The sequence below is a fragment of the Mangifera indica genome, chromosome 6, assembly GCF_011075055.1.
Source record: "Mangifera indica cultivar Alphonso chromosome 6, CATAS_Mindica_2.1, whole genome shotgun sequence".
NCBI classification, from domain to species: domain Eukaryota; kingdom Viridiplantae; phylum Streptophyta; class Magnoliopsida; order Sapindales; family Anacardiaceae; genus Mangifera; species Mangifera indica.
Genome location: NC_058142.1, coordinates 2076803 through 2104252, shown reverse-complemented (window position 1 = coordinate 2104252; position 27450 = coordinate 2076803). Strand labels below are relative to the sequence as shown.

General features: G+C 35.6%; 4 protein-coding genes across 5 annotated transcripts; 2 read left to right on the top strand and 2 right to left on the bottom strand.

Moving 5' to 3' along the window:
* The first annotated feature begins 8002 nt into the window (after nt 1-8002).
* On the top strand, nt 8003-14347 carry LOC123219272 (protein MALE DISCOVERER 2-like). Its single transcript, XM_044641120.1, has 13 exons — nt 8003-8425; nt 8545-8986; nt 9083-9215; nt 9416-9487; nt 10255-10398; nt 10480-10623; nt 11484-11545; nt 11639-12118; nt 12642-12832; nt 12965-13097; nt 13191-13348; nt 13441-13632; nt 13717-14347. Exons 2-13 carry the CDS (start codon nt 8887-8889, stop codon nt 13975-13977), a joined length of 2070 nt encoding a protein of 689 aa, XP_044497055.1. The 5' UTR covers nt 8003-8425; nt 8545-8886; the 3' UTR covers nt 13978-14347.
* A 490-nt stretch (nt 14348-14837) lies between these two features.
* Nucleotides 14838-15982, bottom strand: LOC123219283 (protein DOG1-like 4). Its single transcript, XM_044641134.1, has one exon. The coding sequence runs from the start codon at nt 15842-15844 to the stop codon at nt 14951-14953; it is 894 nt and encodes a 297-aa protein (XP_044497069.1). The 5' UTR covers nt 15845-15982; the 3' UTR covers nt 14838-14950.
* Nucleotides 15983-16907: 925 nt separating this feature from the next.
* LOC123219279 (CBL-interacting serine/threonine-protein kinase 20-like) lies at nt 16908-18684 on the top strand. Its single transcript, XM_044641131.1, has one exon. The coding sequence runs from the start codon at nt 17249-17251 to the stop codon at nt 18566-18568; it is 1320 nt and encodes a 439-aa protein (XP_044497066.1). The 5' UTR covers nt 16908-17248; the 3' UTR covers nt 18569-18684.
* A 3235-nt stretch (nt 18685-21919) lies between these two features.
* LOC123219278 (CBL-interacting serine/threonine-protein kinase 12) lies at nt 21920-25182 on the bottom strand. Of its 2 annotated transcripts, none has more exons than XM_044641130.1 (2): nt 23495-25182; nt 21920-22392 (listed from the first exon to the last, which is right to left on the bottom strand). In XM_044641130.1, exon 1 carries the CDS (start codon nt 24941-24943, stop codon nt 23516-23518), a length of 1428 nt encoding a protein of 475 aa, XP_044497065.1. In that variant the 5' UTR covers nt 24944-25182; the 3' UTR covers nt 21920-22392; nt 23495-23515. The 2 variants fall into 2 exon arrangements, with proteins under 2 accessions (XP_044497065.1, XP_044497064.1); XM_044641129.1 differs by having other exon boundaries at nt 21920-22372; nt 23495-25181.
* Between the last annotated feature and the right edge of the window lie 2268 nt (nt 25183-27450).

The following is a 27450-nucleotide window of genomic DNA, read 5'->3' as shown; positions in this document are numbered from 1 at the left end:
TGAATACTTGCTTGTTGGGTTCCAACAAGGCAGGAAATAGAATCCTGGCATTATCGATCAAGTTAAAATGATATTTGGTAACTGTAGAAAATGCCCCCTAAATTTTGCACATTTCGATAATCCTAAAACTACCAATATTAGAGATTATGCAAGGTGATGAATTTGAGATGGAAGAGTTTACCAGCTGCCCTATTGAGAGCATTCAAAGTAGCACGGAAACTTACAATGGGGTGCGTTTCCACGTTTCCGTTTTTGAAACTCTCCGAAACTTATAGGAAAAGTTTCGGGTCATTTTAAAATTTTTAAAAAATTTTGAAACACGTTTTCTTTAGAAGAAAAATTAGGAAATCGATTAAACATATATCTTTTATATTTTCAAATGAAAATGTCTTTAAATCTCATATTGAATTCATCTCCTTTCTACTCTTCAATGTGTTACTTATCTCTTTCCCAACATATCATATAGACTGGTGTATATTGTTGTTTTTTTCTTAAATATCTACATGTGTTTGCTCAAGAACAATTTACAATAGGTTCTATGATTTTATTTTATAGTATTCTTTTTCTTTATTTTTTTTATTATTTATTTTTATATTATACAAGTATATATATTTTTGTTATAAAAAATTTAGTATTTATAAAAAAAACTCTAATATTTTTCATATTTATAAGTTTTTCTACATTTTCGTTTCCTATATATTTTAAAAAATACGTTTCTACGTTTCCATTTCCGCATTTTTACATTTCTCCGTTTCCGTGCAGCATTTATTTTGCTTTGTTCTGCAGCCAATGACATGTGAGAGAAACTTCAGTGTTTAATTTTCATTTCTGTCAATAATAATTACTTCAATTCCTTTCTGCAAGCAGGTGAAGCTAAAATTAATGCAATTTATTATAACTGTCTCTTGAAAGTGCGGGGATGACATCTTAAAAACTAATAAAACTGACCAAAACTGAGTGGTTGGAGAGGATTCATTTGGAAAAAGGGAAAACGTCTAAAGCAATACAAAGTTGATCATCAGATTCAGGGCCTTGAACAGCAACCGTTAGCAGCATTGTTTTTAGTTTCTTTCTTTTCTTTTCTTTTTTAATTTTTGGGAAGGCAAGTAGAAGTTAATTATAAATTAACCTCTTAATTGTAAGGGGTTATTGAGGGAAGAAGAATTATAAAGCTCGACTTCCATGAGAAAATTATTGAAGTTGAATTTTAATCCATGATATCAGCATGATCAACAAATGACGAGCATGAAACAATTTTATTTTTCCGAGTAGAACTTGAAAGCTCATCTGGGCACAGTCAAGTACAAACAAAAACGGGTTATAAAATAATATTTGCACTTTGATCATTGTTAATTAGGAATTCTGAATGCTAATCAGGAATTTTGATCATATCATTAATTCCCAAGTTTCATCCTTTAATTATTTATCTTTTTCCTAACCGTCCAAAGGGTTTACTTTTCGAGGCTATCACTATTCATAGAATTTGGATTATGTTTTGTCTCTACATTGCAAAGATGGTCTTCTCTCTTGATAGTCTTCAGGAAGTACAGCCCGAGGGGAATCACTTCAAGGTTTTAGGTTTCACTAAAAGACACCCAAAACTGGCTGGTTATGTGTGATATATGCATACTTTTGTTGCTTAGAGAGAGAAGATAGATTTTAAGCATTAAACTAGAAGCTTTTAGCCAAAAAGATGGAAAGTAGGAAAATGGGTTCATATATATTAAAATTTAACTTAAACAAAATGAGACACTCCAAGGCCTACCATACATAGAAAACATTTGATGCTTTGTCTTCTCGTATGCATGGAGAGTTGACCTCAGATTTATTAATTTATAGCTCTTAAGAATCTGCCAAAGAATTGCTTCTTTTTTGTATATTATTTCATAGACTAAGACATCCGACCTAGCAACACTACATATTTTATTGGCATAAAAGAGAATCATGTCTCATAACTGTATTTATCAACTTTATCACCAATCATCTCTAGGTATATTTCTGTTTGTTGTTCTTTGTAGCTATCTAATTAGAAGCTACGTTGGAGCTCTACGGAATTCTGATTCGATTTCTACCATTAATGGAGTGAAGAGAATCACAGAGCGAATGTCGCCTCTCAGGTAATGCTTCTCACCCATTCCTAATATATGCTTGGCAGTCTCAATATACTAAGTGCTTATAAATGGCCGGTCACAAGATTATTGGATGCTTAGCACAGAAAATGCGGTTTTGAGTGCGTTTAATATTTAGATTAGTTAATTCCAAACACATGGCTAGGCAAACCACTTAATATCTTAACTTATTTGGTTGTCTTTTAATCTCTAGTTAATGCATGCAATTAATGGGAAATCAAGTTTCATTATGATCCCGTCATTTCAAACAACTGTATTATCAGACGGACTTATACTGGCAGTTGTGATTCTTCTTCTCTTATTCATGTTCATTTAATTAGAAGGACAAGGTTAAGAGAAAATTTTGCTGGATATAGCTAAAATCAAATCGGTGGTACCGGGCTGACAGATAGAGAGTTCACATTCTAAAAATATGTTAAATGTTCATCATCCAAGCATAAAGAGCAATCAATGTGGAAGAAAGATGTCATGTCAGTGGTTTTGGACGAGATCAGTGTCATGTTAATGAACGAGATGACAGTTACTACTCCCTAATTATCACCCTAACTTGTTCATTTTGACATGTTTTACATACTGCATGTAAAAAATTTGTATACAGCAAACTTATTTCTCTTTCCTGAAATTGAGTTGCCAGGATTCTTATTGAGTTGTCCTTGGAAAATGAGAAAGCATATATGACCCAAAAATAATCTACCACCTCTTAATGGTTTACAGCTTAAAGTAATACAAAGTTTCTCCCTACTCGAATTTGAATTAACTCTATATTTTGGGATATTGATTAAAATACTTGTTTATTTTATTTTTTTATATATATAACTATTTTTTATTGTATAAATATAGTCACTTTTTTAATTAATTTTACCTTTAAAAGAAAAAAATTATAAAATGGCCCGCTGATCAATCACCTGACCAATCAATTTTTAAAAATAAATTGATTGACCAATCAATTTTTTAAAAATATATTGGTTGGCTAAGAGCTTGGTTGACCGGCCAACCACCCGATCAATCTTTTCACCATCAAAGTCATAAAAATTTTTCATATTTTTATCTCATATTTTAGTCTCAGTTGGTGAGTGAGTAAGTTTTATGTTTTGATTGGGTGAGTCCTGACTGAATAAATATAAAGTCTAAAAATATTTTAAGTATTTTATATTTAAGGTTATATATATATATAATAAGAAAAAAAGTTGTTATATATGTATATAAAGAAAAAAATAGGTTATTTTAATCAATATCCCCTATATTTTACGTCCACCTTTACATTCATTAAAGTTTAATTAACAGACTAATAAAACTATGTGATTCAGCTTAAATATTCAAATTATATATCATTAACATATCCATATACATGTATAATCTAACGCACCATTTCAAAAAAGCTATAGCTTTTTTATGTCTTCCTTCTCATTTCAGGTTTAAGCCTTGATATGATTAGTTTAGTCACTGTATTGTAGAGGCATGAAGAAAAAGAATGACAAGTTTTTGTCTATTTTATATTATTTTCCATAATAGTAACATAAGCTGATGAAAACTGTTAAATAAATTTAAGTGTGTCTGTATAATCATACTACTATGTAACAAGATGTTATTTCTTTGCAACAAATTGTTTCAACTTCAGCATTTAATTGGTTAATTAATGCCTAAAAAATTGCAGCTTTTGTCTACTTTCTGTCCACACGTGGATCATAGATATACATGTGTTCATATTCATGTATGAAACACAGCTAGTGATTGAGCCCTAAAATGGCGTTGTCTTAATTGCAGGATAAATTAATATTCATTAAAAGATTAACCAGAAAAAGGGTAATTGTTTTAATTGCATTCACCACTGAGTCAACAAGTATTTTATGCACAATTCAATGCCTCGCAAGCCCACATTAGTTTATGGCAGTTTTTCCAGCCAAGGATTCAGCAATCAACCCAATGGCAGTTTTTCTGTCTAATCATGGGGCCTTTGTGCGCCTTTCTTCGTACAACAAAGTTTTCAGGAAGTTGAATCTCTTCCAGCCAACACACTTTGGAGAATCAGAGGTACCTTAATTTTCAACAAGGAGTCAATGCTTTGAAGGAATGAATATTGCCACCACTGGTTGGGTAAAGAACTGTGGTTCCACAAGGTGTAGTCATTTCAGAGTCTCTAACAAGTTTTGCAGGTCTGGCTGTAAATATTTCACCGATACAAAAATGTCTATTTAATACAAAACATTCAACCAGGGCTGAAAATTATTATATGTTCTGTGCAACATTAAGCTATAGCTAAAAACACGGACGCCACTTTATGAAGAGTATCTGATGAAGACAATGTTGCAGGGCATTTAAGTCAGGACTCATTAAAGCACACATAAACCCAAGAATAATATGCTAACAGCTAATTCTCCTGGTAATGTACAGACTAACTACTAGTAAGAGGATGCAAAAGAGCAATATTTGAAGCAGCCTCAGCAAGCTTATTCAGCTTCCTGTTGTAAGAACTTTCGTAAGATGCTGCCAATCAACAGCATATATAATTCATAACTGTCCTTGACACAGAAAATTTGTTAGAAAAAAGCTGCTTAAGACCTAGAAAACTAATCAGCCATCAAAGTCAACAGTGGAAAAAACAGATTGATCCAGCTAAAGTTCTGCCTAGCTGACAACATTCAGAATATTAAGTGTACTGTTCAGTATACCGAATAAAATCTGAAACAAGCAATAAATTCTTTTTACATCAGGGTAGAAGAATACCAGGATTGTAACAGTATCACCTATTTTTGAGTTATTCTTATCCTAGTCACAGTTTGCGTAAATTAGTTGGGCACATTTATCTCTACTGTATTTTGTAATTAGCCAAGACTGTAACTTCGTATGGGCCTATATGTATAAATACATGCAACAGAATTATGTGCTTGAATATATACAAAATATATCAGAATTCACTTTTACAAGGATGATTTCACTCTCTAGAATACACCCCAACAAGTAAAAAAAATATAGCATTTATACAAAAGCCAATTTATGAATTTTTTTGTTATTAACTCAGGCAGAATGGATTCAGTAAACAATATCTTTCTATTGTAATACATTAAACCAATTAACAGGATTAGTGTAGTACTGCCAATGCTGAAGTCAGAGATGGAGGTTTGTAATGAAACCAGATTAGGGCTACAAGGTGCATGGTAATTGAAGGAGATGATGCCATTCTAAGGCAATTTTCACTAAGCAAAACGAGTTTTATTTGGTAATTCAACCACAAATTGCCCTTCAGAATTCTGCATTTGACGTTTCTGCAGGAACAAATTAACTATGGGAGTAAGTTTCACAGCCTACTTGGAATGTGCCTAAATTCAATTTCTCCAATGAATTTTTCAATACTCAGCAGGAAATGTCTAAATGAAAGATAATATTTACTGAATCCAACTTCCGGTTTACTTTGAAAACCAAGAGTATTCATTATTCAAGTCAGATTTCCAAATAGAACATCAAATTGGGAGTTAAATTCCTACTGTAAAACAAATTGCTTACAGAAAATGTTTCATATTCATGCAAGTGCAGATACTTGATTGGAAGAGAATATTGATGACCTCACTTTCGCCCTTTTTTGTCATTGTTACAATGCACAGAACCTTTCCATTAGCAAGCCAACTGTGCCTCCTGCTTGAGACCCACATTTGAAGGCTTCATTTCATTTGACATACATTGATTGAAAAAGCACACGTACTTCGCTATAGCAGCCATAAGTACTTCAATCCAATATATGCATACAGAGGAAATTTGTTAAATTCATAAGGAAAAAACAAAAGACTCAAAACTTTTTATTAGTACTGCACCTAAAATGGCACAAACTTTTGCCAGAGCTGCTTCTGATACCGGCCCAGGAGCTGAGAAGGACACTCTGAACCCATCACACAACTTCTGAACAGTGGGCATGATGTAATTCAAACTAGAATGAATTTGCAACACACATATAAATTTAAATGAAAGCATGATCATCACTGATGAAGATATAATGAATGACTACTGTGAAGCAACATCATAAAGACTTTTTGTGATTAAACAAAAAAAAAAAAATCAAAAACACATTGGCATATATAGACACAGTAGTGTTGCAGTGATAAGTGTAGACAATGAGTTAGACACAATCAAACACATTTTGTTTTCCATTTCTAAGGACCTCTATCTATAGACAAGGCTGTGAGTGCAATTGAAAGAAGATTCTAATCAATTTCCAAGCTTGAACAGCAAGATAGAGTTCTACAAGATTAGTGTGATGTCCCTCCAGGATCATAAACTGCAATGCAAATTCTGTTGTTGGTACCATTGCCTACATCTTTGTCATTCTGTTGCAGGACCATAAGCATGTTGTGCTTGTCCTTTCATGTGGTAGAATTGACTTGATTTCTCACCTTCCCCCCAAAACCAAAGCTTTTGGGAAGAGCTTTGAGTTTGCGTCGATGGAACTCAAAGTGTTCACTTTAGAATTGAGTTAGGCTCGGTGAATACGTCAACTGTCATTCCTTGGAGAGGATGTGCTTGATTGTTATTTCACCATTACTAACCATGTCCCTTATAAAATGGATATGCGTGTAGACTTTCCATGCATAATAGTATTATGCGTTGCGCTCTTCTTGTCACACCAAATAGTTGGTACAATCCTAAGTCATTCCCAAAACCCTTATAATCTCATTCTCCACTCCCTATCGGCCAGAATAATACAAACTATCGCTGACACCATAAAAATTCATAGTATAAACTCGAATACTTGTAGAAAGGACCAACCACATCTAACTTTTCTGAGGCCGAAATGAAGCTGAGGCATGGTGTCATTGATATTGGGAGCTCTAACCTTGACAACTTAATCTTTAATTACTCTTCTCAATTTCAAATTCTCGACGCTTCTCTCAACTCAATCTCGCTGTCTTCTCAATTCTCTCTAGCTATTTTATGTGCAATGACTAATAATCGCCTTAATATGTATCAAATGACTTAGCGTATTGTGGTCATGGCGATAAGAAGACAACCAATGGAAAGCACTTCAATCACTCATTTGGAAGGTAAAAAGTTTGTGACCGTCCCATAAATGGCGAATTTTGTTATTTTTACATCATGAATTTATTTTGTTTTGGTTTATTTATTCCTCGAGGTTGCGAGACAAGAAGAAAGGGACAGCATGGGGACGGAGAAGGGTTGGGGATGAGGAATGTGGAATTTTTCCCTCCCTTATTGCCATCTCTAAATCCAAACAGGTGATTCCTAGCTTCTTGGTGACAAGCACGATCCGTTTGGAGAAGAGTCCATCAGAAGCATATATGACAAACCAGAGTGGGACCGTTGAGATTCCAGTCTCCACAATCTGGCCATATTACGACACGGCGCTTCTGTTCAAGCCGCAATTGGCCTTATCGCAAAAGAAGGAGAAGTAGAAGAAAGAGAAGGATGTGTCAAAAGGGAAAGGAGAAAAGAGGAAGGAGCAGAAGAAGAAAGAGAAGGTGCCTGGAGGATGAATGGGCAAGGAGAAGAAGGGAGAAATATTTTAGTTTGAAAATAAATTTATGAGAAAGACAAATTATTTTTGGTGGATTTATAATTAAAATTTGGAGTGGAGGCAGAACAAAGAGGGACGCACGGCGGTCAAAAGACAAAATAACATTTTGATCAAGTGTGGGCCCGCTCAACGGTTGAAAATAATTTTAAAAACGCGTCCGATAACAGCGGAAGTGGGGGCCCCCATTACCATTCACCGTCTTCTGGCGGTTAACAAGTTCGTTAACTTTCCCGCCGAACAGATCATGTTACTGTAGGATCCAGTGCTAAAACCGTTATTAAATTATTATTTATTACAATTTAATAACTAATTAATTATTATTTTTTGAATAAATTAAAGTTTTTTTTCGAAGAAAATAGCGAGGACTCACTTAACTGAAAAATTGAAAATAAAAAGAGAAAAATTAAAAGCAGAGAAGATGGCTCGCGGGGGCCGCTTTGAAGAGAGAGAAAAACAGAAAAAGAAATTCAATTCCAAAGAAAAGAAAAGAACATTAGAGAGAGGAAAAAAGAGGCTAAGGCCATGAGAGACACGAAAATGGTGGTCGAAGAGAGGAGGATCCTCTGGGATCATCCTTGGAAAGGGCAGTAATTGAAAAAAAAATATATCTTCATTGCTAGAGTTATTGCAAAGTTTAAATTTTTCTTTGCTGCCTTTGTGTCTCAGCTCATCAACTCACCGTCGCCACCCCCACCCCCACCTTTTCTTTTTGTTTGTTTTGATATTTGCATTTTTGCCACCACCTTCAAAAGAGAGACCTTAGTCATTTTTTGTGGTAAATTATATTCTTTTTACTTTTTTTTTAAATATCCTTGCTTATTGTCGAGGGTATTCTTCATTCCTTGTTTCTTCTTGTTATTTTATAATGTTGAATCTTTTTGTTTGTTATTCTAGGATATTTTCAGCTGCTGTTGTTGAGTTGAGACACAATAGGAGGGAAGATCTTTTTTTTTCAGAGGACTATGTACATTTCAACGAAAAGGGTGCTGTGAAATCAATTTAATAAAAAGGAATGAAAGACCCTGATGTTATCATCACTGGAAGCAAAGTCTTTGGATTTGAAATTACAGTGACATTAAGATAGGTTTTCCATCGTAGTCAGGAAATTTATTTCGCGTTTGCAGAACAAAATATAGTTGTTTTTTTGTTGTTTGTATTGGTTTGAAGGGGTTGTTTAACATAAAAAAACCTGGCGATTTTGAATACCATCCACTACTGCATTTGGTTCGTCAAGAAATGGTGGGTAGATGGACCCCTATTGGATTCGGTTTACTGCTCTTCTTGGTTTTGATTGTGAGTGTTAAAATTCAAGGGTCTTGGTCTCTCAATGCGGATGGTAAATTCTCCAGAACCAATAGCTGAACGTTGATGTTGTTTGTCTGCCTGTTTGTTTTGTTTTTCCTTGTGTTCTAAATGACGTGTGTAAATGCAGGATTGGCTCTGTGGGAATTCCGGACAAGGGTGAATGAGGATCCTTATGGTGCCTTTACCTATTGGAGTCAAAATGATCGCACTCCTTGCTTGTGGTTTGGTGTTCATTGTCACAACGGTAAAGTGATAATGCTGTAAGTTTCTTTGCTCTTAATTTCTTCGCTAATGAATGCTGAGTTACAGAGTTTTTATCGAAAATATATATTTTTTATGCGATTGTTTGACATGGAGCTGTATTTTGGTATTAGTTGTACAGGTTCCGAGTTTGGAGGTTTCTTTAATACAAGTTGAATGATAGATGATAATATTGTCTCCTGTTTACTTCTATTCGCAGGGATTTGAAAGAGCTGTATTTGGAAGGAACATTAGCTCCTGAGCTTGGGAAGCTTAGAAACTTAAAAATTCTGTAAGGAATCATATTTTTGTTGCCTCTGTATCTCAATCAGGATTTTTTTTTTTTCAATTTTTTTTTTTGTAATAATGTAGATCTGTTGCTCTTTAACTCACGAGCCTCTAACTGTGATGCAGCAATTGTTTTATTTTTTACTTATAATGACCAAAACCAATGTCATGAGATGAAGATTGTAGGACTATTCTGCATATCTATCATAATGTAATGGACAATGAACTTCTGGATTCCATTATACATTACTAAGAACAAAGTTATACTTGTGTTGGCATTATGATAGGACGGAATGTAAGAAGGTAAAGAATATCACAATCCCTGGTCACTGTAAGAGGGCAAGGCATATGTTGAAAAGAGAAGGACAAGTTAAATAAAAAGAAAATTTCACTCCTCGAACTTCTATTAGTCTGTAAATACATATCAAAGCTTATAGTTTGACTAGAGATGGAATACAAATATCTGTAACCTACATTAATTTAGAGATGATTTATGTTATGATAATCATGATTTATAACTCTGTGATCATATTTCATTTTGTGTGTTGAAGGGTGCATAGTCTATTACCTAGTTTCTTGATGCCTTTGAATTAAGAAAATCTTTGAACTCATACACTTCTGCTTATAGGTTATCATCTGATAAGGATTTTCCTAGATTATAGACAGTGTATCTAGCGTCTTAATATGTAGCTCGATATTTGGTAATGTTTGCAGTGCTCTCTGAAGGTGATTAAATTTTCTTGTTCTTGCTCTCTCCATTTGCATTAACAGTATACTCAACAAAAACCGTTTCTCTGGTGCCATTCCAAAAGAGTTTGGAGAACTTACAAAGCTGGAGCTTTTGGATTTGAGGAATAATAAGTTGAGTGGAACAATTCCAGTGGAAGTAGGCAGGATGCCGTCACTAAAACGCGTGTGAGTTTATTGTTTTGGGTTTAATATGTATATGATGCTTTAGGCCTTATTGGTACCTGGACTAACCCAGTTTTCACTTAGGTTGCTTTGCAATAATAACTTTGAAGGCAGCATTCCTCTGGAACTCACAAAGCTGAACTTACTCACTGAACTGCAATGTGATGAAAATCTTACATCTTCTGTTTTTGCTGGAAATGGATGTGTAAATAGGAAGTTTAGACAATGGTAAGACTTTTACTCATTTTAATTAATCTGTTGTGAATCTACCAGTAGATGCTTTATTTGGTTGTTTGCTAGCAAACTTTCTTTAAGTTCGTGGTTCTTGGTTCTTTATTTGGATGAAGAAATATATGAGAATGAGGCTTCAGCATGATCCCCTGATAATTCCAGTAACTGTGCCTGCTCAAGTGACATATGATCTGGTTCAAACAATTGTTAAGTTTTAGCTTATAACTGAGTATAATTAAACAATTAAATAAATGAATAATGAATTGATTATGTCTTAATTCTCAATTGGCATGTGAACTTGTAAAGAGGTTTGCGATTTGAGCCCCACCATGCTCCAATCATATAGCACTTTCACTTTCTTTTTATTTAGTCTGTAAGATCTCTTTAACCCATGTGAACTATGAGTTCGTTAGAAGTTTATGAAGTATGAGGTAATTGATCATTGGCTATGCAATATGATGGCTCTTCAAATTCCAGCATCCGTTGGTTGTTGATAAGCATCATATATGTAACCGACCTTACCCCATAAATTTTCTTTTCCCATCAGAGGATTTTTTTTTTTTTTAGTTTCTATTGCATTGACACTAGTTGAAAATTATAGATATAGCTATAGATGTCTAGTTTTCCCTATTTTAAATGTCATGAACAGCATTTGGCATAGCAGTTTCAAGCAACTGAACAATGCAGAATCATTTGCTAGTTCAATTAAGAGAGTTCTCACTCATTACCTCACCCTCTTGCCACTGCTAGTGTATGAAATAGAAATGTTTCTTTTGTTGATTCAATTATACTTTTGTTGATATATTTCTAGTTTTTTTCATCTTCTCTTTATTGGAACTTTTTTCCATTCTTACAAGGTTGAAGCTTGGAAAGGACTCTCTGGATACTCATGGAGATCGTTGCTGCACTTACCTGCCTGGTGAGTAGAGATTGTAGTAACTATTCTTGGGTATTGGACATCAGTATTTATGCTTGTGAGATAACTATTGATGTCGCCTTTCATCTGAAGCAGGTTCATCTGAGACACATATGGTTTGGTATATGCAGAATCTTGTCAATATTGCACGTCGTAAGCTATACGACCAGTCCAGCAACCTCCCTGCTGCACCTGCCATTGGTGGGCCTTCTTCCGACCAAATCATTGCTCTTCCAACTGCCCGAAGTAGTGGAACTTTTCCTGCTGTACCAAATGCCAAAAAGAAACAATATCCTTCACCTGCACCGCAGCCTTCAGATGCTGGTGAAGGTTCTCCCTCTCCGAGTGATATGACAACTAATCAGCCTTCCTCGAGCCTTCTGTCTCCATCGACCACTACAGGATCTTCACATTCCAGTGGGAGTGTATGGAGGTTTGTTTATATTGTTCCTAGTGGAGCAGCTTTATTCATATTTGCTGCTGCCATGTTCTTCATGTGCCGTACCCAAGCAGTAAAAACGGTCCGTCCGTGGAAGATTGGACTAAGTGCACAGTTGCAGAAAGCATTTATTACAGGTGATTTTCTCATTTTTAATTAAACTTTAGTTACCTTTTAATCTGTTGGACAGCTGAGTTGGACCTAAAATCTCCTAAAACTTTTATAATCAGATGGCTATAGAGGTATTTTAAGATGTAGAAAATACCAACTGAATATGGAAAATTTATGAGGAAAATATATAGCACCCTCTTTATTTTATAGGCTTTTCAGGTAAAAGAAGGAAAATTGTTTTATGATGAATCTAGGAAATCATATGAATCTCAGATTCTTCTGGAAAATATGTACTTTGTTCAGCAAAATTCAGGTAAACAAGGTCAAGCCACTATACACTGCAAAGAGGATCGGTTATGGTTGACATGACTGTTGAATTCAGAAATGTCCAACACTCAAATTTTTAGATAGAAATAGTCCTTAAAACGTAGACTTAATATGAGATGGCTCCTGTCTTATAATGCCCATGCCATTATTGAAACCCTGCAATCCCCTGTAATTGATTTTGTTTAATACATGGAGAACTAGATTGTGTTGTATAAAATGCAGGGGTTCCAAAGCTTAATCGATCAGAGCTGGATACAGCTTGTGAAGATTTCAGTAATATTATTGACACCATTGACGGTTGCATTATGTACAAGGGAACACTTTCCAATGGCGTTGAGATAGTCGTTGCATCAACCACAATCACTTCTTCCAAAGACTGGCCAAAGTGCTCACAGATGTTTTACCAGAAACAGGTTCAGTGTTTCTGTGATTACTGGAAATGATTAACCTTTTTAAGACCGGCTGAATTGTTCAATACATTGTATACTTCCAATTTCTTGCTCCTGTTCTTTGTTATTTTGACTGTTTATGTTGCACTGCTGTAGATAGGTACATTGTCACGGATTAACCATAAGAACTTTGTCAATCTCATTGGCTACTGTGAGGAGGATGAACCTTTCTATAGGATGATGGTTTTTGAATATGCTCCAAATGGGACTCTCTTTGAGCATCTACACAGTAATCTTTTCATTTTACTTGCATCTTCTCTGCTTGAGGCTCGAGTTGGAGGCTTAATATTGAGAGGCTAATAAAATTTCACTCTTTTCTCAGTTGAAGGAATGGAACATCTTGACTGGAATGCAAGAATGAGGATTATTATGGGAACAGCTTATTCTCTTCAGTACATGCACCATGATCTGGATCCACCGGTAGCACATGCCAATTTAACTTCAAGTTGTGTCTTTTTGACAGACGATTATGCCGCTAAGGTACAGCACTTCATTTCGCAATTTGACCAACCTCTTCGCAGTTTGACCATTATGATTTATGTGACATTTTCCGATTGCTCTTGCTTTTTCAGGTAGCAGAGACAACTTTTTCTTCACAAACTGTACTCCAGTCAAAGGTCTCAGGTGAAGTTAATGAAGGGAAATCTGAATTGCCGCCTCAGTCTGATCCAGAAACTAACATATACAGCTTTGGCATATTATTGCTTGAACTCCTTTCTGGAAAGCTCCCATACTCAGATGAACACGGGTCGATAGAGCGATGGGTAAAATCAATTAGAGCAAAACCAAGGTTGAGTTATATTTCCCTCATAGTTTTTGAATAATTTGATTGACAATAAACTTTCCAGGCTGCTGAATATTTGGATGACAAGGAGAGCTTCAGCTACTTGGTTGATCCAATCCTCACCTCTTTCAAAGACGATGAACTTAATGTCATCTGTGATGTAATCAAGGACTGCATCCAACCAAATCCTCAGCATAGACCAACGATGAGGGATATTGTCGCCAAATTAAGGAAAGTGATTAACATCTCACCTGATCAAGCCACCCCAAGACTTTCTCCCCTCTGGTGGGCTGAACTTGAGATCCTATCCGCAGAGGCAACTTAAGTTCTGTCTTCTCTCTTCTCTCTTCTCTGTGCTGTAAAAATCTCCAATTAACTTTGAGTCTAAATACAAACAGTAGCTTTTTACGCAGCAATCCCACCGACACAAACATCGCTGCCAATTCTTGTTTATCAATCTTTTCTGGTCTTCATGATTTCATATATACATATAACATATTATATAACGTCCTATGATTAATTCATTCTTTTCCATCTCCATTTCTTCCCTCCATTTCTGTATAGCTTTCCATTAGAGTAAGTGTGATCAGTTTGTGCTCCTTGTATATACTAGGCATATGTATTTTGTGTGACGTAAAGAACTAAGCACCGGGATTGAAGTTTAATATAGGTAATAATGATAATGTGTTTAAGTGTATATGATTTTATTGTCTGGTTGATATATCGAAATTGCTATTCAAAGGAAGAGTGAAGGTCTGTTAAGCAATGTAATGGCATGTCACTGTATAACCCAAGCGTATTGTGTGGATTAAGTGAAATGTAATCAATTTCTCTTCTCTGTTTCTCTCCCTGTCTCCTCTATTTTCTCTCCTTAATTACCATTTTTTCTTCTTTGCACTTCTGAAGTCCCTCTTTTGATCAGTCGTTTTTTTCTTTGTGGAGTATGTTTTTGCTGTGTTATTGGTGTCATTCTTCATATCAGACGGAATCTCATAGAGTATGCTAGAGAAGGGATGTGAAGAATGATAATGGAGTGATACTGTGAATATGATTTGCATAACATTTTCGCAGGTTATTCTGTAAGATTAGAGTTTGCTTTCTTGAATGTCTTGTGATTCTCAGTTCTGCATTAAGAACTTTTTTTTGTGTGTGTGTGTTTATCAATGAAGTATTTTCCCTGGAACATTTTGTCGGAAACACAATGGAAAATATTAATCAAACCACAGAACAAACTTAACAAACACTAAAACTATGGTCATCCTAATGAAAACCCTCATTGATTCTACTGTTTCAACAACTCAAACACCAAGGCTTGTTTTCAATTCTAAAGCGCAGTTGGCGTCTCTATTCTTGCCGCACAGCTGCAGCCGAATGTGAAGCAAGCAAGTGCCGGCTAAGAAGTCTACACATTGCTTCGAATTCAATATGTCCAAAACGCCTTTCAGTGTCTTGAGCCGAACACAATCTGCACCTTTCATAACTTTTTCCAATCCGATCTTTAATCCTTTCAATGCCACCTCCACCAGGCCGTCCACCTGAACCGTTGTGTCACCGCCGTTTGTAGCTCGGCTAGCCAACCGAGACAGCTCCACCATTCTTCTATCCGCCATGGAAACTTGTTGCCTTTCCATGTCTCTCTCAACCTTCTCCTCTTCAAACCTTATCTTCACTCTCAACTCTTCTATCTTCTTCACTTGTTGCTCACTCAACTCAGAAAGACTCGCGCCGGGGATCCCAGCCTTCCTCATAGAGTCGACAAGTTTGAAAATCATCGATGGTTTCCACCCAGTAAGCCATGAATAAGCATTCTCTAATGTGCTTATCCAACCCGGACAATAGAACACAAGCACGTCTTCATGAGCTAGAGCCCATTTGACTGTGTAGTACTCTTTCAAATGGGTTGTCACTTTCGATACTACAGCTTGTTGATCGGCTTCATTTGAATCAGTCTCCTTTGAAACCTTAATGAGTTGATGAAGGTATTCTTCAAGTTGACAAACCCACTTCTCGAAGAACTCGGTGAACCTCTCTTCAACTTGGCTTTTCATATTTGTAAATTGATTAATTATACATCTCGGCTTGTAAACATAAAATGTGAAGCCTTTATAGAAGTGATGAAATGGGGGAAGAAGGTGATCAAAGAAACAGATGGAAGAAGGAGTTAAGGCCACGGTGAGGGGTGGCTTGTGCATGGCTTACGCGCAGCAGTGAGCTACTAGTAGATGTCAAGGGGTAAGTGACGCTTTGCAAAATCGAGAAAAAAGAGAAGTGATGAATACAGACAGAGGAGGTTTTCAAAAAATTGAACCTTTGACTGTGGTGAAGAGCCATGCAAGCGCCCTACCACCTGGTGTTCTGAGTTGAGGGTGTTTTGGAACGTGGCAACAGCAGAGACAATCATGAGCCTCATGGCTACAACGTGGAGCTTGTCTAAGCTATTCAATTTCAATCTATATCCATGCTTCACCAGACCCCACTAATTAATGTCGTCTAATATTAATGGAGATATAATCTATACATGAGAGATGACCAAGTTGAAAGAAAACAAATTAGCAACGCCCTCTACATCATGTTCTAATGGTAGCCTGCAATTTCCTCATGGTGGTCGTCTGCCAGATGTCGATTTACAGAGAGATTGTTTAGTGATTCATAAGAAAGCATGGGTGCGCACATGAATGTGAGAAGAGGAGGCCAGAGAGCCGCTTTTTGCGCATGTTGTTGTGTCTCAAGTGTCTATCTCGGAACTTTACAGCTTCCATCCTTCTGTTTTTCTGTGTAAAAGTTCAAGATTATTATTATATTGCTAGCTAAGCAACAAAACAAAGACACCCCACTTGGTGCGACTGGGATTCTAATTACAATACTAGTTATTTTGTGATTCTGAAAACTCAACCGACCCAAAAGAGCCTCTCCATTTCCAAGAATATATAGATAAGCTTTCGCAAATGTACCATGAGGATCTTTCTTCATTTTGGTTACTTTCGATTTACACTAGTGATTTCTATCAGTTTATATATAAAAAATGTTGAGAGAATGCTAAAAGTGTGTCGCAAAGGAGTGAGCTATTAGAGCGCAGATAGAGAAAATATATAGTCTCTAAATTTTATAATCTGGTTTCTCGAGAGTAACAGGAGGTTCTCCCAAGAGCCTACAGCGTATTAAAACCAAATAAACTACTATAAATATCAGCCTATGTGATATTACTATAAATATATACAAGGAAATAATGGCCAAAACTTGGTCATAAACACCAAACCAACTTTTGCTATTTTTATATACGCAATTAGTAATCCAGGTATAGCAGGAAATCCTGAAGACTATGCAAGCTTGTAGAATAAAATTATTGGATTGGTTCTCTCCTCTTTCAAAGGATTTTTCTGGCCTCGCCTCAAGGCTAGGTTTGAACATCCTGTATGCCCTGATCCTCTATTAATCACCCTTTTAATTCTCTCCTTTCTCTCAACATTTTTTCATAGTCTTCTTTCATGGCCGTTGGCTAGAGGGAACTTATGTTGCATTCCGACAATAATTGATGTTTTTGTATCAGTCTGCGTATATTCACCATTCATCGATCATTTCTTTAAGGTTCCTTGAAAATGGACAAAAGGGGAGGAATATTGATGAACAGGTATGAGGTGGGGCGATTGCTTGGACAAGGGACATTCGCCAAAGTTTATTATGGGAGAAACATCAAGACGGGGGAAAGTGTTGCCATTAAGATTATAGATAAGAAGAAGGTAATGAAGGTTGGTTTGATTGATCAAATCAATAGAGAAATCTCTGTAATGCGCCTCGTTAGGCATCCAAATATTGTAGAGCTTTATGAGGTCATGGCAACCAAAACCAGGATATATTTTGCAATGGAATACGTGAGAGGAGGTGAACTTTTCAACAAAGTTGCCAAAGGGAAGCTCAGGGAAGACGCTGCAAGAAAATATTTCCAACAATTGATTGGTGCTGTTGAGTTTTGCCATAGCCGAGGGGTATATCACCGAGATCTCAAGCCGGAGAATCTCCTTCTCGATGAAAATGGCAACTTGAAAATTTCGGATTTTGGGTTGAGTGCATTGCTGGAATCTAGAAGGAAAGATGGGCTTCTTCACACAACTTGTGGAACTCCTGCTTATGTTTCACCAGAAGTTATCAGCAAGAAGGGCTATGATGGAGCCAAAGCTGATATTTGGTCATGTGGAGTTGTTCTTTATGTTCTTTTATCTGGTTATCTCCCTTTCTATGATTCAAATCTCATGGAAATGTACAGGAAGATCTCAAGAGGTGAATTCAAGAGCCCCAACTGTATTCCACCAGAAGTTCGGAAACTTCTTACCAGGATTCTTGATCCTAATCCCAACACAAGAATCACCATGGCTGAGCTCATGGACAATGACTGGTTTAAGAAGACTTGTAAACAATTTGAACTCTCACAATCCCCACAAGGCCAACAGAGAAACAAGTTTATCGAGTCATCGGAAAGCGAGAGTAGTTCAAGCACATCATCAATGGCGACCAGAAGTCCAGTTAAACCGTATCTTTACAATGCGTTTGACATAATATCTCTCTCCCAAGGCTTTAATCTATCAGGGTTATTCGAGAAAGATGTGAATAGTAATCTAGAAACAAGATTCACTACAAGAAAGCCAGCCTCTGCCATTGTATCGAAATTCGAAGAGATAGCAATGACGGAGGGGTGTGACTTCCACAAGAAGGATGGAACAGTGAAATTAAAACACAGCAGAGAAGGAAGAAAAGGGCAGCTCGCCATAGACGCTGAGATCTTCCAAGTGACACCTTCTTTTCATGTGGTGGAGTTAAAGAAGGCAGCAGGAGATACAATAGAATATAAAGAGTTCTGCACCCAAGAATTGAAGCCTTCTCTCAAGGACATAGTGTGGACATGGCAAGGAGATCAACCATAGCCGTAACATATGTTATAAATTTGTTTTATTACTATGTATACCACGTATCAATGTTTTAAGGCCCGGACCGAACTGGACATTGGTTCGGTCAAGGAGGCTGTCTGGGGCAAACTCAATCGAATCAGTGAATTATTTAAATAAATATATTAATAATTTTAAATCAAATTAAATTGTTATTAAATGATTTAAGATGCATAAATATTCTTTACCAAATCGATATGATCTGAGTTTCAACAATTATAAATCCGATCGAACTTGATTTTATCTATAATGTTAGTTGGGTGCTTCTAGAATTCATGTATAAACGTGACCCAAACTGTAGAATTCTTGTAAAATTTTTGTTGGAAAAGCAAGTTTCTCCCGGTAGGCAAAGCAGAGTTCTTTTGAATTTCTCTTTGTTGGGTGGGATAATTAGCTAATTTTCTTAATTATTTTTTATGAAATTATTTCTTTAGAAAGTTAGTTTAAAAAGGAATATAATTTATATAAAAATTAGGAAAGTCCTTTTAGGTAGAATAAAATCCTAGGAAGATTTGAAAAGTATAATATCTCACATAATATTATTGATACAAAATTTTGCACCAATAATATGTACACAAAAGAGATGCTACCTTATGTAAGAGATTAAAAAAATGGGATTGATAATATGATTAATTGTGTAATGGTGTTTTAACAAATAAAGGAAATAAAAATATTTTTAAAGTTATTGAATCCACTGCTTATAAGTTTACGCCTATTATTATGCTATTGAAAATTCTAGTTTTGGTTTTATTGAATAACTGTGATGTGTTATAAATTAATTTTCGAAAGAGTTTTGAAAAGTTTTATCAGATCTTTTTACCCTATACAATCTTATACTTCTTTATTGTATATTTAGTTAACTCACTCTCAATCTTATAAGTCACATTTTCTCATGTACCCGTTATCTCTCACCTTTTTGTCACACATAACTTCATCTAAACTAGTGGCCTCCACTACCCTAGTGAGCCATAGTTTTCACCTCTTTTGCTCATAATTTCAATATTTTAGTTGTTTATTTCAAACCCAACATTTTTTATGGTAGGATTTATTCTTATGATGGTATTTGTTTTCAATGGTTGATGGTTGAGATTTGTTTTAATGTTTGAAAAATAGTTTAAGTCGTGGGTCATTGAAATGGTTGCAATGGTAGCAATGGTGAGACTCCAATAAAAGAAGTGGTAACTAGAGTTTTCAAACAAATTTACAAACCTATAAAAGCTGAGAATATGTCGATTTATCAAATTCAAACCTTGGGTGAAAAATCGTCATTTGGGGGCCTTTGAAGATTGAATGTCATGTCATTCTTCATCTAAGTAATACTCAGTCTTATTGGAAACAATTGAATGACAAGCTCAATTGTGATACCCTTAGGCGAATCCCACATCGACAAAGCACGGGAGAGATGTTGGGTTTGTGTGTGCTATGTCTATGGATCTCACATTAGTTAGTGGTGGGAGAATTGAATTGGTTAAATACCCTATGAGCTCCTTAATTGTTAAGACGCGTTTTAGGTTGCAAAGCCCAGAAGCAAACCCATGATGGACTGTGTGTCCAAAGTGGACAATATCTTAACAGTGGGCCGGGTTATTGGACCTGGGATGTTACAAATGGTATCAGAGCAACTCCGCGTGTCCTCTTGAACGATGGTGGGGCAAACCTCAGCGAGGACGCTGAGTCCCGTAATACTCAGTCATTCTTCATCTAAGTAATACTCAGTCTTATTGGAAACAATTGAATGACAAGCTCAATTGTGATACCCTTAGGCGAATCCCACATCGACAAAGCACGAGAGAGATGTTGGGTTTGTGTGTGCTCTGTCTATGGATCTCACATTGGTTAGTGGTGGGAGAATTGAATTGGTTAAATACCCTATGAGCTTCTTAATTGTTAAGACGCGTTTTAGGTTGCAAAGCCCAGAAGCAAACCCATGATGGACTGTGTGTCCAAAGTGGACAATATCTTAACAGTGGGCCGGGTTATTGGACCTGGGGTGTTACAAATGGTATCAGAGCAACTCCGCGTGTCCTCTTGAACGATGGTGGGGCAAACCTCAGCGAGGACGCTGAGTCCTATAAGGGGGGGTGTATGTGATACCCTTAGGCGAATCTCACATCGACAAAGCACGGGAGAGATGCTGGATCTGTGTGTGCTCTGTCTATGGATCCCACATTGGTTAGTGGTGGGAGAATTGAATTGGTTAAATACCCTGTGAGCTCCTCAATTGTTAAGACGTGTTTTGGGTTGTAAAGCCCAGAAGTAAACCCATGATGGACTGTGTGTCCAAAGTGGACAATATCTTAACAGTGGACCGGGTTATTGGACCTGGGGTGTTACATCAATATGCATAAACCAGATTCAGAATTTATTAGTTAACCGTTCCAGGCATTGAGCTTTAGTTATATATTGTCTTACATTAGCAAAATGGACAATAAGCATACATATATAAATGTCATATTGAACAAAGTAGCCTCCGCCTGAAAATGATTTATTGTTGATTCCAGCCAAACAAGCGGGCCGGCAGCAGGCAGCAGGCAGCCGGCTACCGACATCTTCATTTTTGAACAAGTAAGAACTAAATGAAAGCTCAATTAACAGCATGGATGCTGACGGCAAAAATTTTAGCTGCAGGGTCAGTAGTCAGTATTTGTCCTATACAGATTTTGGATTCTGCAGACATCATTGTTGATTATTTTATTATAAATTTAAAATGATATCAACAGAAAATAGATCGCAGTTGCAGACAAATTTACATCTAAAAATTTCTTGTAGTTTTCAAATAGCTATAGCATCTTTCCCTTTGAAAGAGGATTCATTCATGTACATCACTGTTGGAAGGAAAAAGCCACTGATAAAAAATGTCAAATAAATCCAGAGTGTGCCATGTGGGGATGTGGTCTGATTGAGTTAGTTGAGCTAATTGATGGCAACTGCTTCCAACAATTAGAAAATAACATATACTATGGCCCTTCTGTAACCCAAGAAATCAAAAAAGAGAATGACAGATTATGGGAGGTGCAATGACAGATAATGTAATGCTATCCAGACAGATAATGAAGGCTAAGATTTAGACTAACTTGATCAACATTTTCTATCAGGGAATCAAGTTCAGTAAATGCCCCATGAAAGATTAGATATTTAAAGATTTAAGATATCGTTTTTGGGATATTTATGGAACTAATTAATTATTTGGTTTCTTGATTGAGAAAGACATGTCAGTTGCTTCTACTCAACAAAACTTAAACAGAAAAATTCCTGTAAATGCATTACCAAGTAATGGAAGGGCAATTGAATCACGTCAATCTATATCATTGACTTGAAAAACAAGGTGGATTGAAAGAACTCATGCTGCACGAGCTCATTTTATAATCCAAAACGACTTACATATTTGCAAAAGCAGAAAAAAGCATCAGAAAAGTCAATTGGTTCTATCCAATATCAAGAAAATGTGTAGTAGAATGGCGTAGGCCGGACTTTCAGAACCAAATTAAAAAAATTAAATATCTTAGAGTCAATCAATTTTTTAGAACAGAAAACAGCTCAAATGTAATTTCATTTCAAACAAATCTTATGCAATAAGTATGCGTTTGTCAGCCATCAGAATTATCCTAAACTCCTTGTGAATTAAAAATAAATCCCAGATTTTACCAGTTTGGTAATGCAGAAAACAGAAAGTAACCACAACTTGAAATGAAGCAGAAGGGAGAACAGAATGAAGCCTTTCCCTCAAGGGCACAAACGAGTGGTCACAACAGTCATGGAATCATGCGGCTCATCCCCATTATCCTGAAATGGAGTCCAGAAAACTGGTTGGCCCCTCAGCCGCAGTAAAAAAAATTGAGTTATTAGTTAGAATGAATTTATGGCATATACTTGACGAGGACCAGTTAATTTGATTTCTATACAGGTTTTACAGATGTCCTCCACATAACCAAAACAATGTCCTTCCTCATCAAATTATTGTCTTCCAATCAATATTCCAAGAACTGGAGCTATTATAGAAATAAATGACAGCATAAATGAAATAAATTTGTTTCCCAAATTTCCAACTAAGAAAAAGCAGAAAAAGAAGACCAAATTAATAGACAGTAATGGAAGGAAAACATTATGGTTTCCTTATAAGACAACTCCAACTAAATCCCCAAGGGTATAAATGCCTTTTACCTTCAAAGTTACTTCTTGCAAGATAATCATATCTCTGTGCCTTTAATAAAATTTAATAGCAAAGCAAGGTGCTAATTCTTTATTTTTGCTCTATAAGGTCGAAGTGAATAATTTTTTAGTTCTTGCAGACTTATCTAAACCATCTTTTTAAAAAGATCATCGAGTGATTTAACTGAATACATAGTTCTCTGTCCATTGAAACCAACCTGGCATTTCTGTGCACTCTACCATGTCTAACAATTTTGAAATATATTCTTAACATTCACAAAACAGATGAAACAAATATTCAAAACAGAAAAGGGCGTCTTTTCGAAAATGTGAAATTGAGAGAAGGAAAGAAATGCACAGATATTCAGAGACCAACATTTTCACTTAAACTATCACATTTATGAAGCTCATGCAAGCCACAAATTTGTAGAACTATTTACCCAATGAGAATGACTCAATGAAAAGGAAAAAGGGTAAAGGAGAGTGGATATGTCCATTCATCACTTCCATCACGTATTGACAGAAAACAACATAAAAGGCACCCACAAAAGTGCGAAGATCAGTAGAAACTTGCATTTCATTTTCTGTATACTAATCCTATCATATCGCTACAAGAACAGAACATACAATACATAATAGCATCTATTAAATAGCACAAGAGAACAATCAAAGACAATTGGATAAAAGAAAAAAAGGGGAAAAAAAAAGTATATCATACAAAGGCCTCAGCAATGAAAAAGAGAGAGAAAAGCTTACTCTTTTCCCTTCTCCCTCTCTCTATTCAGTATCTGAGGGCAAATGAGAAGTATCAATGGCCGAAACAACTGCAGAATCTGATTCCTCCGTCATCAAATTTTGCAGCCCGGGTTTTAATTCATTGTTACAAAATTCTTCATACTCTCCTCTGTCTCCTCCCTTCTTCTTTACCTCGACTACCACCAATTTCGGCGTTAATTCAAATATTTCAGCTGCAATTGTCAAGGGCCCTTTAACGCTTTCTCTCGACCCCTCCAAACTCACTCTACAATCCTTCTTCCTCACTGTAAAACTCACCACCTTAGCAATCTCCTCCAATTTGGATATAATCTTTGAAACCGGAGCTCCAGAAACAAATCTTGCACCGTCTCCTCCCTCTTCAAACAATCCAGATAAATCAAATCCAGGAGAAAAGGATATAATATCAAAAGCATTCAAACTAGCAGGTCTGGGTAAAGAAGTTAATTTCCTTCTTGTTTCAATTTCAGATTCTGATTCGGACAATGATTGATCAGATGATGATCCAACATCTGTCTGGTCATCATCCTCAACATTACAAAGCTTATTATCTTCTATATAAAACTTTATATTCTTAAACCCTCTTTTAAACCATCTGAACTCCATGATTTCCGGAATAGTAATTCTTGTCTCAGGATTTGTATCAAGTAATCTCGACAAAAGCCTAGTTAACTCAGGAGAAAACCATCTTGGACATCTAAATTCGCCCTTATAAATCTTCTTATACATCGCCATGATATTTTGATCATGAAAAGGTAAATAACCAGCCATTAAAACAAATAAAATGACCCCACAAGACCAAATATCTACCTTAGCAGCATCATAACCTTTTCTCGCTAAAACCTCCGGAGCCACATAAGCTGGAGTCCCACAAAAAGTGTGAAACAAACCATCTTGACGAATCTGATCGGAGACAGCACTAAGTCCGAAGTCTGAAACTTTAAGATCACCATTCTCATCAAGCAACAAATTTTCAGGTTTTAAATCACGATGGTAAACCCCACGAGCATGGCAAAATCCGACGGCTGAAATTAACTGCTGAAAGTATTTCCTGGCAAGATCTTCTTTTAATCTTCCTTTTGCAACTTTGTTAAAGAGTTCACCACCCCGAACATATTCCATAACAAAATAGATCTTGGACTTAGTCGCCATCACTTCAAACAACTGCACGATATTGGGGTGCCGAACTCTTCGAAGAATTGAGATCTCACGCTTGATGTGCGCGACGAGTCCACTTTTCAAAATCTTTTCTTTATCAATAACTTTGATGGCGACACTTTCGCCGGACTTGATGTTGCGAGCGTGATAGACTTTGGCGAAGGTGCCATGGCCGAGAAGTTTGCCGACCTCGTAGCGGCCTAAAAGAGGGCTTTGTTCTTTGATGGGTGTGGAGTTGGACCTGGAGATGGTGGGAGTGGCGGGTTGCGCCATGAATGAAAGAATTAGGGATGTGAAAGAGGTGAGAAGAGGAAAGGGTATTTGAAGTACTAAAGATGACGATGATGTTAACGCATTTAAGTTGAAGTTTTGTGCTAGTGTTTGTGTTGGTGACAAAGAACTACGTTAGGGTTGGATACAGAACAGATGCTTTTGCAGGGAAAGGCATATCCTCTTTCCTTTTTGTTTTTTAATTTCAAACCTATGAGTGTCCATATTTTTTTGTTTTATTTTAAGGACGATAGTTTCTACAAGTAGCAAAGACCTCCCAAAAGTCAGGCAACGTTGCACTCCCGTGGAAACTCTGGCATTGACTCAAATACAGTTGACTCTTCCAGTCTGCCCGTGTTTAAAAAGAATGACGGTTGTGTCCACGTGGCGTAAAAAGAGAGGAAAAAGGAGACGGCGATAGAGTGAACGCGGTGTATGGTATTGTGTACGTGTAACGGCTCTCTTCACAAAAAATCTGAGATTCAAATTTAAACGTAGACTTTCCAGTATTTCCAAACCAGATAACAACGGGATCACCAGTTACACCACGTGTTGTTACTTCATCTGCTTACGTGAACACGTCGGCAATTTGTTTTCTGCTTCTGTTCTTATTCAATCACTTACCGGCTGTAACATAAGCTTACTCGTTTCTACTGTTTGCTCTCATCATCTCCGTGTTTGAACTTGGAAGACAAGTCATCTTCCCCTTAAGGGTCTTGCCTACTACGATTTAAATCTTTCTGACAGGATTTTTTTGTAATTTCCACACTGAAACAAGACTTATAAAAGCGATCACTTATCAGTTATGAGATTGACGTTGCATCAAAAAGAATCATTTAAAAGTTAGGTTATTTAAAAAGGGAAATGGATTTTTGGGTGTAAATATATAATTTTGAATTTTGATAGGGATAATTGTTAATTATAAATATGCAAACCGTAAAAGCTTAATTGGTGGGGGCAAAAAATATTTTTCTTAAAATTAAGTTATAAAAAAATTTATTAATTTTTAAAATCAAGATAAAAAATGATAAATTATTTTTAAATAAAATTTTAAAATGATAATTTTTTTTTAACAATTATAATCAAAATTAACATATAATTAGTTATTAGAATTTTTTAAAATTAATGAGCAAAAATTTTTCAAAAATAATCTTCAAATATAAATAAATCCATTGATATTATTTAAATTTATTCTAATAATAACTATATCAAATAACTAAAATGGTTTAAACGCGCTCAAATAATAACATAATTTTATTCATGTTAATTTTTTACTATTAAAAAAGAATATTTCAATTTTTATTATTTTATGCAGCATAAAAGTGTAAGTTTCAATTTGACCCATAATTAAATGGAGAAAAAATTGATAATCAAAGATAGGCCCCGCATATGGGGTAGGGTGTATTAATGAATAATAAATGCTGTCAAGTGTCATGGTCAAAAGGTTAATGACCAATGTGTAAATTGTCCAGCAACCCACTTGTAACGCATCGTACATATGTTTTTACATGTGCTCCATATTCATTTGATGGGGAAACATGGGACTGAAAAAGGGCCAACTATTTTTCAACCCAAGGTTTGACAACATGACAATTCCTATCCGTTAAGTTTGAAAAAAACCATTTTTATCCATCTGTTCAATTTGTTTAAAAAAATTATTTTTTTTTAATGAAATAATTGAAAGGATTAAAAAAAATCAAACGAAATATCTTTGCCCCACATAATTTTATTAAATTATTTTTTTGACTTGAAAAGCAACCAACTTCATTATTCATATGGCCAGGAGACTATTTCACCTCAAGTTTAGTTACATTCTAAAAGTCATATTTATAGAGTTTAAAACATCTGAAATCAAACCCATTGATCAATTGAGGTTAAATTTTTTAATTTGAAACAAGGATAAATTTTACTATTAATATTAAAAAATTAATAAAATTTAACTTTGAAAAATCATATTTTTTCTCCTAAAACTTGAGAATTTTTTTCTTCCCTTTTAATCACTATCTCCGACTATCTGAAATAAATGATAATAAAGAGATCCACTCTAGAGTTCTTTCTATAAGTTTATCAAAGATTTAAGATAAAAATGGGAGATTGTTAGTGCCGAAAATGGTGGTCGAAGAGGTAAAGAAAAAAATTTGAAGGAGAAAATATTATTTTTCAAAGTTATAAGATTTTAAATAAGGGTAAAATTATTAGTTTTTAAAATTTAAAAGAGAAAATAAATAAATTTTTTATTTTTAAATATTATTAAAAAATAATAATTTTATTATTGTTTTAATGATAATTACATTATATATGAGATTTTAAATTTTTCAAATTTAATTAGTGTAACTTGGAATACACCTAAACTTAAGTGGGACACAGTCCTTTGGCCTATTCATACGGAAACACCTAACTACATGGAGTCGGACATAGCCAACCACGTAGCCAAACAAGTTGGCTGCTGCCTGTGTTGACAATCATCTGAGCCTAACCAAATGGGAATTGGCAAGTGAATTGGATTCCAC